Source organism: Myotis lucifugus, unplaced genomic scaffold (genome assembly GCF_000147115.1).
Source record: "Myotis lucifugus unplaced genomic scaffold, Myoluc2.0 scaffold_190, whole genome shotgun sequence".
NCBI classification, from domain to species: Eukaryota; Metazoa; Chordata; class Mammalia; order Chiroptera; family Vespertilionidae; genus Myotis; species Myotis lucifugus.
Window position 1 is genome coordinate 557188 of NW_005871238.1, and position 11694 is coordinate 568881.

The window sequence follows — 11694 nt, forward strand, 5'->3', positions numbered from 1 at the left end:
TTGGGAGTCATGGCATTTACCATGAAAGGAGCAATGACCTACGTGTGGTGGTGAGGATTCAGTGACATCATATGCACAGGGCACTTGGACACCTGATGAGCATTCAGTGTAGATGACACTAGAGTTCACAGGGGCCTGCATATTCTTGACCTCAGACCTCATTTTCCCTTCATGCTAACAGCCCTAGGGAATAGGTGTCAATGTTCTTTTGTTTTTGGTGCCCTGACCAGACTCGAACCTGCGACCCCTTTGGTGCCCAGGGCAATGCTCAGCCATCTGAGCCACACCAGCCAGGGCTCAATGTTCTTTTTTCAATTATACAAACCCGGAAACGGAGGCTACCGATAGATACATATTGATATGCAAATTTGTCACGAATCATAAAAATGGGTTCAGAAACAGACATGTGCTGTCTCACCTATGGCTGATCAGATACTTTAACAACCTATGTTTCTTTGCCCCAGATTCGAAGAGAAAGGTGGGCAAGTGACAGGAGATGAGTAGACGGTCTTTGCGAAAGGGCCACGGGTGCAGGGGAAGGGCGAGAGGGGAAGAGAAGGCTGCTCGCAGGAGGACTCCTGTGTCTGGAGTGTCCCTCACCTCCCGTCCCTCACCCTGGGCACAGGGCCTGTGATCAGCCAGGCCCTCCCTCCTGGACGTGATGCCAGGCGTTCGTGACCTGGGAGGGGCCCGGGCGGAGCAGGAGACCCTGAGTGGCGGCTCTTTATCCGTCTTCCCACTTTGCTCTTCTTCCACCATTTCCAAACCTGCACCCATCTGGCGCTGGACCGGGGTATACCAGAGAGCAAAGAGGAGAAGCCAGGCATTCAATGGGTGATTCGCTAGTCCATAAAACTCACACTTTCCCCACGTCTCGGGCCCTGCACATCCCAGCCCATACCCAGTGCCCCGCCTGACCTTCATGCGGCCCCAGAGGCAGGCATGTCATGTCTGTGTTGAAGAAATGAAGGCTCAGTGTCTTGAGGGACTCACCTGAGATCATAAGCAAGTACATAGAGGTGCCAGGGCTTAGAACCAGGGCAGCTGGCTCTCCACTTCATGCTTTCCCTCTGCCACTCCGCACGCGTGAGCGGAGCAGGACTCTGGGACAGACTCCTTTCTGCTGGAACCGCAGCCGGGAGACCACCGTTTCCTAGACTTCAGGACGCCCTGCCCACCACTGGCTCCATGGGCCTCCCAGGGCCGCTCGGCGGGGTTCCCTCAGCCCCGTGGTTGGCAAACTGCGGCTCGTGAGCCACATGCGGCTCTTTGGCCCCTTGAGTGTGGCTCTTCCACAAAATACCACGTGCGGGCGCGCACATACAGTGCGATTGAAACTTCGTGGCCCATGCGCAGAAGTCGGTACTTCGTGGAAGAGCCGACTCAAGGGGCCAAAGAGCCGCGGTTTGCCGACCACTGCCTCAGCCCCTCTGAGTCTTTCCCAGCAAACAACCAGCAAAACCCTTTGCATTTCTGGCCCAGTGAACAGCAGGTGGACCAGAGGATTATATCAGAATGTGTCCGCCTGTCTCTCATCAATCTCGTGCTCAGTGATGCAGGGAATAGCCCCGAGCACCTGCTCACCACCCAGCTCTGGGCTGGACACTGGAGCTTTAAGATAAAAGAGGCAGCAGTCCCTGCCCTCAGGGCGCTCGTGGTCCGGTTCACCTGAGCAGGTAGAGGACCATGGGGACAGGACCAGGAGGGGGTCCCTGATTTCCTGCATCTCAATTTCTGAAGCACTTAGCGAGAGCCTGCTTCAGCCACGCGCTGAGCACTGGAGACTGTAAATATCAGTGAGGCCGGTCTCTGCTTTCCCAGGAATAATGATTCTGGTGGGTGGGGGTGGGGGTAATCAGCATCAGTGACTTAAACACAGGTGCACGGTGGGAGGAGCTCTGTGTGACTGGCCATGACCACCGAGGTGGTGTTGGGGGCGGGAGTGGGGGGACATGGCAGGGAAGGCCTTATGCAGCAAGAAGGATGCAAATAGGTTGGGTAGCACTTCAACAGAAGCTGTGAGGAAAGGGGCAAAAGCAAAGACGAGGATGTGAGCAAGTGCAGGAGGAGCCCTGAGCAGCAGGCTGAGGTGCTGGGACCTCTTGCCCACAGTGGATGGTCGCCACTGAAGGTGTGTGAGCGAGGGAGGGGCCCGGCCTTAGCTGCGCTGAGGAGAGAGGAACCTGCCGGCTGTGATGGACGGGTCGGGGCCAGCAGGGATGGGAGTCAGAGCCACTGGGGACCTGCTGTAGCAGACTCGCTCCTCTGCTGCCCCAGGGCAGAGGAGCAGAGAGCAGGGAATGGACGGAAGAAACTGTGGACGTAGCACCTTTCTGTCCTTTCTGTGCAAGACCACTGCCCTCCCTCCCCCTCCAGGAGCTGTACTCAAACCCTGAGCTAGCCCCGCCCTTTCCTAATTTGAGGCCACTCCCCTCATCTGTCTGTAGCCTTGAGAATGGCGGGATATGGTATCAGAACACGGTCCAGGCTGTAAAAGAAAGGCTGCAGGAGTGCAGGAAGCTGCGAGCGGAGGGCCTTGGGTGAAGCCACACGAAAGCACAGATGTAGTGACTTCCGTTTAGGGGGTGCGGGTGGCACTGCCTCCCCCAGGGTGGACATACCAGGAGAGGGATGCCTCCAGGGCAGGGGTTCGGCCATCAGGGCAGGGCTGGGCCCTGGACCGATTGCTCTGCTCTCTCCCACAGTCCCCCCTGAGGACACCAAGATCGATGGAGGCCCCGTACTGCTGCTGCAAGCAGGCATCCCCTACAACCTCACATGCCGAGCCTTTAACGCCAAGCCTGCGGCGACCATCATCTGGTTCCGGGATGGGACGCAGCAGGAGGGCGCTGTGGCCAGCACGGTGAGACCCCGCATGCTCCCCACCCCCTCCTGGGCCTCATCCCAGGTCATCTTTCCTTCCTCCCTGAGTCTGACTCGGATGCAGATCGAGAAGGGGCCTTAAAGGTCATCTGGACCAACCGTCTTGTTATATGATTGGGAAAAAGAGGCCCAGAGCAGAGAAATGAATTTCCAGGTTCATGATGCCATTCGGTCCTGAGCAGAGACCAAGAACGGCAGTCAGAACAGCCACGTTAGGAACACCCACTGTGTCAGGCGCTGTGGGCGCGAAGCTCTCTGTGGACCGTGATTCTGACCCTCCCAGGCGTTTCCTGAGTTAGTGTTATTTCCAACTCACAGCAAGGAAGCTGATGGTCAGAGAGGCTGAGAGACTTGCCCCAGGTCACACAGCTGGCATGCGGCAGAGCTGGGTTTGTACCTAGGTCAGACTGCGCTCTGCCCACCCTGTCCCTTGACCTCCTTCCCCTCCTCTAGTTGGCTCAGAGGCCGAGGAGGCAGGGATCGCTGAGTCCATTTCATAGATGAGCCTGTGGCAGAGAAAGGCAGCAGGCGACCTGCCCAGGATCACCTGGCAGAGTTCAGGGGGATCTCCTGTTCCGAGCTCCTCTGCCAGCTGCGGGCAGACATGTGTACCCAGCCCTTGGCTAGGAGCTGCACAGACACCTCCCCTGGTGGGAGAGAGATGCTCACCTGTGGGCCTGTGAGGACCGCCCCAGGGGGAGCTGGGTTAGCTCCGCCCTTGACGCCTTGGACAGCTCACTTCTCCTTGGCCTCAGCTTCACCATTTGACCAACGAGAATTTGGCCTCCGTGGTGCTTGACTCTTTCACCACCAAGGACTCTGTTCCTTTTCTCCTTCAGCGCTACATGTTTTGAAATATTTTGGCAACCAAACAAGCTGGTTTGTTAGTGGCACTTGTCGTCCCCCCCCCCTCTTTTACATTCATTAAAGCCCTGGCCTGCCAGGCAGCACAGGGAGCCACGGTCTGCACCCAGGGGAGATGTGTGTAACTTTGGCTCATAGCTTGGCATGCCTCGGGCAGCCTGCAGTAGGAGAACAGCCCCAGGGCTCCTTTGAGCCACAGAGTCGGTATGAGAGGTATGAGACTTAGGGCCTGTGAGCTCATTCCCTGCCCTCGAGGAGTTTACGGACCAGCAGGAGAGACCCAACTCAGAAAAACCCAGGCCCAGTGCCTCAGGGCAGGGCAGAACCAGCCAGAGCATCGTGAGGACAGACTGCCTGCGAGGGGCACAGGTTCAGGCTGGGAGAGTCCCGGGGCCTGAGGTGGCCCAGGAAGACTTAGCAGAAGAGGAGGGACTTGAGCTGGACTCAGAGAATCCCAGGAATCAGGCTCAACCAACACCATGAGGCAAAGTTGGCAGCCCACAGAATGAGCTCTGATGTAAACTATGGACGGGAGTTAGCAGTAACGTGTCAGTATTGGTTGTAACACACAGATCACACTAATGGGTCATGTTAATGACAGGGAAACTGGGGGGTGAGGGAAGGGGGAACATGGGCATTCTCTTTCAATTTTTCTCTTTTAAACTTAAAACTTTTCTGAAAAATAAAATCTCCTAATTAAAACAAAACAAAACCCAAGGAGAGGTTGAGTCTGGGGACGGGGCTGAGCTTTAGGTTAAAGCGCCCTCCAGCGGAGTCCGGCTCGGAGTCCGCCACCCTGAGAGCAGGGAGGGGCCCTTAGGCTGACCCTGCCTTCCGCCTGGTCCCACCCCAGGAGCTGCTGAAGGACGGGAAGAGGGAGACCACCGTCAGCCTGCTGCTCATCAACCCCACAGACCTGGACATCGGGCGCGTCTTCACCTGCCGCAGCATGAACGAGGCCGCCCCCAGTGGCAGGGAGACCTCCATTGAGCTTGATGTGCACCGTGAGCTGGGGGGACCCGGGGAGGGGGGCGCGGGGAGATGTGGGCACCGCGGAGAAGTCAGCAGAATCCTCCAGGGGCCCAGGACAGGCTCACTGTCTGCATCTGTGAGGGTTCCCTGGTTTGACCCCGGGGCGCTGAGGACTGGTGAAGAGGCATCAGCGATGAGTCAAGCCCTTCCCGGGTCTAAACCAGAGTGTGGCTTTGGGCAATGATTTAATCTCTGCGCCTCAGTTTCCAATTCTGTATACCTGCAGGAAATAAAATGCAGGCCTACAATCCCTTATCCAAAATTCCAAAATAACAGAGATTTGGTGGCAAAACCTGAACTGAGGCTTTTCGTAGTCTTAATCTGAATAGTCATAGGTTTCGCTGCAGAGGGATTACTGTATGTGGCCATGGGTGTGGCCCGGACCCTGCTGGAGGTCTTGCATGGTAAACAGTCCAGGCACACTATTTCCTTTCTAAGATTTGAAAAATTCCAAATTCTGAAACACATGGTTTCAGTGGTTTCAGATAAGGAACGTGGGCCTGTACCTGCTTCTCAGGGTGGTGAGCATTAAATGAGATAGAGTGTCAGAGCTTCTAGCATGGAGTCCGCCAGCTGGTATGTGCTCCATAAATGACCTCTGCCCTGGGTAGGGTTGGATCTGGGCAGCAGTTGGAGAAATGCCCCGCCCCCAGCCCTTTTAATGAGCCAGGGGAGCCCACACTGACATCTAGTGGCCACCACTGGCCTTTACACCCATTGACTGATCTGTCCCTTTGGTATCATCCTTGATCATCACTCTAGATGGCCCCCCAGAGTCCATGAGGGATGTGGGTGAAGATGGAGAAGACAGGTTTATTTATTGGAGCTGGCACACTGCACACGCAGACTCCCAGATCTGCACAGGGTGCCCGAGTGGATGTGCCAGGGAGAGAAAAGGAAACCTGCGGCACAGAAAAGACCCTGACTTCCTGTCCCCTGCTTTGCAGACCCTCCCACCGTGACCCTGTCCATCGAGCCACAGACGGTACAGGAGGGCGAGCGTGTTGTCTTTACGTGCCAGGCCACAGCCAACCCTGAGATCCTGGGCTACAGGTGTGAGGAGCAGGGCGTGGGGCACTCTGGGGAGGGCAGTGCCCTGGGGGTGGTGAGAGGCTCCAAGCCCTAACCCCACTTCCACCGCCCCCCCCCGTGTTGCCTCTTCCCCCAGATGGGCCAAGGGCGGCTTCTCCATTGAGGATGCCCATGAGAGTCACTATGAGACAAATGTTGACTATTCCTTCTTCACGGAGCCTGTGTCCTGTGAGGTTTACAACAAAGTGGGCAGCACCAATGTCAGCACGTTGGTGAATGTCCACTGTGAGTAGCTGCACCTGCAGGGGCGGGGGCAGAGGGCCGGGGTGGGACCTGGGGCGGAGGGAGGGGCCTATAAAGGGCCTGGGTGGGGTGGGGAGGCTCTATGAGGCTGAGGAGACAGGGAAGAAACGCGGGGGGGGGGGGGGGGTAGCAGGACAGGAGAAAGAGGAGGAGGCTGATTGGAGCTGACCCCATGGCACCGAGACCCTGACGACCTGCTGCCCTCTACCTCAGTCGCCCCCCGGATTGTGGTTGACCCTAAACCTACGACTACAGACATTGGCTCTGATGTGACGCTCACCTGTGTCTGGGTTGGGAATCCCCCCCTCACCCTCACCTGGACCAAAAAGGACTCCAACATGGTAAGCCCCTTGCTGCCTCTCCCGGGTGCTGGGAGGGAAGAGCTCTCTAGGGAGGGCAGCATCCGTTTTCAAGTTGAACTTGGGCTATTTCTAAGGTCTTGGGACTTAGAGGACAAGGACAGTGCTTGCGCTCAACCCCACCCCTCCTCCTAGAACAACTGTCCGGTTCAGGGGCCTGCTGGCGTGTGTGGGAGGAGGGGGAGGGCCTGAGGGGAGGCGCTGGGCTGGCAAAGGATGTGGTGAAGGCTGCATCCAAGGTGGGGGACTGGAGAGGTCACCAGAGAGGGAAAGGCTGAGTTCACAGCCCTCCAGAGACCGGCATTGAGCAGTTGGGGCAGAAGAGGGACTTCAGGGTGAAGTTGTCACTAGAGCAGATCATCGGAGAGACGCATCCTGTGACCTCATCGCCCTCTGGCCCACCTCCTCTGTCCGCCCGTGCAGCGCTGGTGTGTTTAAATGCCAACCTGTTTCGAGCCGGGGGAGGGACCAGACAGACTCCTGACCCTGCTTCCCTTCTGGGAACTCACTGTGGCCCTTCCTGCTTTCTCTCCGATACATCCAATGCGGGGCCCCCCGGACCTAGGGGCCCAGGCCTCCTGGCTCCCCACCCGAGGCTGCTCTCTCTGCACAGGTGCTGAGTAACAGCAACCAGCTGCTGCTGAAGTCGGTGACCCAGGCGGACGCCGGCACCTACACCTGCCGGGCCATCGTGCCCCGCATCGGAGTGGCCGAGCGGGAGGTGCCGCTCTACGTGAACGGTGAGTGGCCCGCGAGGGACTGGGCCCGGGGGGCAGGTGCTGCGGGTTCCAGCCGACCCTGACTCCAGCCGACCCTGACTGCGTCTTCTGCTTGCAGGGCCCCCCATTATCTCCAGCGAGGCGGTGCAGTACGCTGTCAGGGGAGACGGCGGCAAGGTGGAGTGTTTCATCGGGAGCACACCTCCCCCAGACCGCATTGTGAGTGCTGGGACGCACGGGGCGTGGGGCAGTCAGCACCTGCTCTCTGTTCCGGCTCGGTCTCCTCCCGCTCTGTCTCTGCTCCTACTTCTCTCTACTTCTGATCCTCCAACTTTAAGTCCCTCTGTCCCTTTCCTTGCTCTGTCCCACCACCTCTCTGACTTGTGTGACCCTGAGCAAATTGCTTAGTGTTTGAACCTCAGTATCACCCTAACATGGGGCGCGTGACAAGTAAGAGGACAGCAGGACAGCTGGGGTGGAAGGCCAGGGGAGGCCTTGGCGAGGTTCACTGTCAGTTCCCCAGGCACCACTCTTTTCTTTATTTTTTAAAATTGATTTAAGAAAGGGAGAAGGAGATAGAAACATCAATGATGAGAGAGAATCGTTGATTGGTTGCCTCCTGTCTACCCCACACTAGGGATCGAGCCCGCAACCGGCATGTGCCCTGACTGGGAATCGAACCTATAACCTTCTGGTTCATAAGTCGATGCTGAACCACTGAGCCACTCTTGCTCTCCTCCCTCATCTCCTTCCTTTCCTCCTGATCTTTCCTTGCTCCCTCCTCTGCCTCTCCCCTCAGCCCTGCCCAGCAGTTCTCCTTCCCACCCTGTCCCACAGCCACTCCCCTCCCTTCTCCTTCCTCTCCACCGGCTCCCGCACCATCCCCCTCCTCTCTCCTCTTCCCCACACCATGAGCCATTAATTTCTTCCGTGGCCATTAACCGTCAAACCCCTCATCACATTTAATAACCATTTGGCTGCCTGCAGGGCTGCCCAGGGACACTTCATTACCACGGCTGCCGAACCAGGAGTGGCCCCGCTCCCGGGGGCTTTGCTTCCGAGCGGGGACAGCTGATCCTGGACCGGAGCCAGTTCTCAGCCAGCACCACCCCTCACGCTCCCCTCGGGGGGAGGGGACACACGGGGACTGCCCTCCGGGAGCCCAGGGGTGAAGGAGCCTGGGACCCCTCTCCTGTGAGAGCTCTTTATGAGCGTCTGGGGCTGGCTCTGGGTTAGGGTACGATTGAAGGACCGGCTTATGTGGGAGAAACCTTGTTGTCCAGTCTGGTCCTCTCACTCACAGGTGAGGAAACAGCGGAGAGGGAAGGGAGGCCACACGGGGACTTGAAAGGAGCACCGTGTTCTTGACTCCCCGACCCAGGGCTTTTTCTACAACATCAGGGGTCCCCAAATGGTGCACCCACGTCACATACATCGCATGGGATCCTTATAAAAACACCGATTCCGCCCTTGCTGGGTGGCTCCGTTGGGTGGAGCGTTGGCCCGCACACCAAGAGTTTACGGGTTGGATCCCTGGTAGGGACACATATGGGAGGCAGCCGATCGAAGTTTCTCTCTCACACCAATGTTTCTCTCTCCCTCCCTCTCTAAAAATCAATAAACATATTCCTGGGTGAGGATAAAAAAAAGAAAAAAAAGAAAAGAGGTTCCTATTTAGGAGATAAGTCCCAGGAATGGGCATTTTAAAGAACGTCCCTAGATTTGTCTGAATGTCTCAGTCATGTGTGGGAGCCACTGGGCTGGAGGTTCAATGCCAAGGTCTGAGGCAGTGGGTGTCAGTGACTTAGGCTTGTTGCAGGGTGTGTTGGGCTGGGCTGAGAGGCACACAGGGCACGCGCCTTGAGGAAGGGTGAGGTGTTCCGACCTCCTGCCCCTCTCTGACCCCCTGCCCTCCCCACAGGCGTGGGCCTGGAAGGAGAACTTCCTGGAGGTGGGGACCCTGGAACGCTACACGGTGGAGAGGACCAACTCCGGCAGCGGGGTGCTGTCCACACTCACCATCAACAACGTCATGGAGGCCGACTTCCAGACCCACTACAACTGCACTGCCTGGAACAGCTTCGGGCCGGGCACCGCCATCATCCAGCTGGAGGAGCGAGGTGACCGCGGTGCTGGCTGGTGGCCGGGGCGCAGGACAGCCTGGGGTCCCGCTCCCTCCTCTCTCCCGGGGCGGGGCTCAGAGGGAGGTCACTGGCGGGGGCCTCCCCACTGGAACCTGGCCTATTGCTCAGCAGGGGAAAGCCACTTACTTTCTGAAACGTGTGCTGTGCATCTGTTATGCCAGGCCCCGGGCTAGGGCTGCAGGGACCAATGTGCACGTGGTCCCTGCCCTCAGGAACTTACGCAGTGGCAGCAAATGACTTCAGCTGGAGGAATGTCAAGTATAGCCTACCTCACTGGGTTGGTGTGAGGATTACATGAGGCAGTATGTATAAAATGCCTGGCATAGGACAGGTGCCCAGGGAGTCCGGTTCCCCACCTCCTCAAGGATCCTTAGTCTGATCGGAGACACGTTCCCTCCCCGAGGCACTTCTAGTATAACAACAACAACAGGCATTACCTTTGACTTTTTGGGAAGTTTTTATGTCTGAAGAGGGAGAAAGGCATATATATATATATACACACTCACACTGAGTGGCCAGATTAGTATGACCACCTGACGTTTGTAGGCAAATTAGCTATAATTTCCTGCTGAAGTTGCTAGAGGGCCAGATCATTATAAACGTCTGAATAGCACAACATACCTAAGTATCGTTGCTGATCAAGTTCATCCTACCATGTCGATGGCGTATCCCAATGGAGATGGCTTCTTCCAACAAGACAAGGCGCCATGCCACGGCGCTCATATTGTGCAGGAGTGGTTTCAAGAACATGTGGGAGACTTTACCTTGCTTAGGTGGCCCCCACAATCACCAGATCTCCATCCAATTGAGCATTTGTGGGACGAAGTTAAAAGAGCCATCAGGCAGCTGGTTCCACAACCATCACATCTCACAGAACTGGACAGTGCTATTCATCAGGCATGGTGTCAGATTCCTCGCATCACCTTTCAACATCTCGTGGAGTCAATGCCAAGAAGAATCGCCACAGTATTGAAGGCAAAAGGTGGCCCAACGAAGTACTGATGGGGTGGTCTTAATAATCTGGCCACTCAGTGTATACACACACACACACACACACATACATAACTAGCCATTTGACATGGGAGATGGGAATAACGGGATCCATCAGTTCTCAGCTGAGGGTGCCAGCAAGGAGGTGGTGGAGGGAGAGAGTGGAGAGTAAGGCAGAGCACAGCAGCCCAGGCTCTGTGGGGAGGGGCCTTGACCCACCCAGGACTTCCGGGAGGGGAGAGAAAGCTGGAATCGGAGTCCCAGGTGCTTCTCAGCTCTGGGGGGCAGGGAACCAAGGTGGGCTGTTGGAGGTCTGGTGGGTGGGCGCAGAGGGGGCCTTCCCGATGCTGAGGTGGTGAAGGAGGTCAGAGCACACGTGGCAGGTGGGAGAGTTTGGAGACAGCTGACCTCAAACAGCCCAGCCAGCAGGGAGAGACCAAGGCTCATAGGAAGGTGGGACAGGAGAGGGACAGACAGACCACCCAGGCCAGGGTGGAGGGGATGCCCCAGAAGCTAGGATAAGGTATCACCATGCCCTCCACTCTGCTTAAGCTTAAGCTCTGGCCCAAACCCAAACACAATGCAGGCCTTCCTCTAAAATCCCACCTTTACATAAGGCAACCCGAGCACAATCCCGGGGAGCCTGCGGCTGTGGCCAGCCTGGTCCTCAGTCAGCACTGAGCTCAGAGCCCCAGGGAGGTCAGGCTCCGTCCTTACCCGCTCCTTTCCTTTCTCATCTGAAGAGGTGCTGCCTGTGGGCATCATCGCCGGAGCCACCATCGGTGCGGGCATCCTGCTCACCTTCTCCTTCGTGGCCTTGGTGTTCTTCCTCTACCGGCGTCGCAAAGGCAGTGAGTATGGCCCGTGGGCCCGGCCCTCCCCGCCCACCCCAGGCCTCCAGAGGCAGGGCCTCGCTGGGAGGGGCCCGGGGTGTGGCAGTTGCACTTCCCAGTCAAGGTGGGCCCAGAAATCACCCCTGCGAGGCTGGCAGCGAGCGTCCAGGCCGTCTCCCTGTCCCAGGTCGCAAGGACGTGACCCTAAGGAAACTGGACATCAAGGTGGAGACAGTGAACCGTGAGCCTCTCACCATGCACTCTGACCGCGAGGACGACACTGCCAGCGTCTCCACAGCCACCCGCGTCATGAAAGCCATCTACTCAGTAAGGGGCCTGCCCTGCCCTGGCCCACTCCCCTCGTCACACTCCTGGGACTGCCCCCACCCCCACCCCTTAGTTCTCTAATAACCGCTGTCCCTCACTCCTCCCTCGGTCAGCTGGCCTTGGTCCACACACACGCATATGCACACATGCTCACACATGCTCACACACACATGCACACATGCTCACACACCCTCCAGGCGGATTCTTG

At 57.4% G+C, this 11694-nt stretch overlaps 1 protein-coding gene across 1 annotated transcript in view; it reads left to right on the top strand.

Annotated features, from left to right (window-relative positions):
* KIRREL1 (kirre like nephrin family adhesion molecule 1) overlaps nucleotides 1-11567 on the top strand; it is a 16482-nt gene extending 4915 nt beyond the window's left edge. The window contains exons 3-12 of the mRNA XM_014462746.2: nucleotides 2706-2863; nucleotides 4601-4751; nucleotides 5727-5832; nucleotides 5948-6096; nucleotides 6328-6455; nucleotides 7087-7213; nucleotides 7311-7411; nucleotides 9114-9312; nucleotides 11070-11177; nucleotides 11347-11567. Of these exons, the coding sequence (XP_014318232.1) occupies nucleotides 2706-2863; nucleotides 4601-4751; nucleotides 5727-5832; nucleotides 5948-6096; nucleotides 6328-6455; nucleotides 7087-7213; nucleotides 7311-7411; nucleotides 9114-9312; nucleotides 11070-11177; nucleotides 11347-11567 (1448 nt within the window). The remainder of the gene's footprint in view (nucleotides 1-2705; nucleotides 2864-4600; nucleotides 4752-5726; nucleotides 5833-5947; nucleotides 6097-6327; nucleotides 6456-7086; nucleotides 7214-7310; nucleotides 7412-9113; nucleotides 9313-11069; nucleotides 11178-11346) is intronic.
* Nucleotides 11568-11694: the final 127 nt, after the last annotated feature.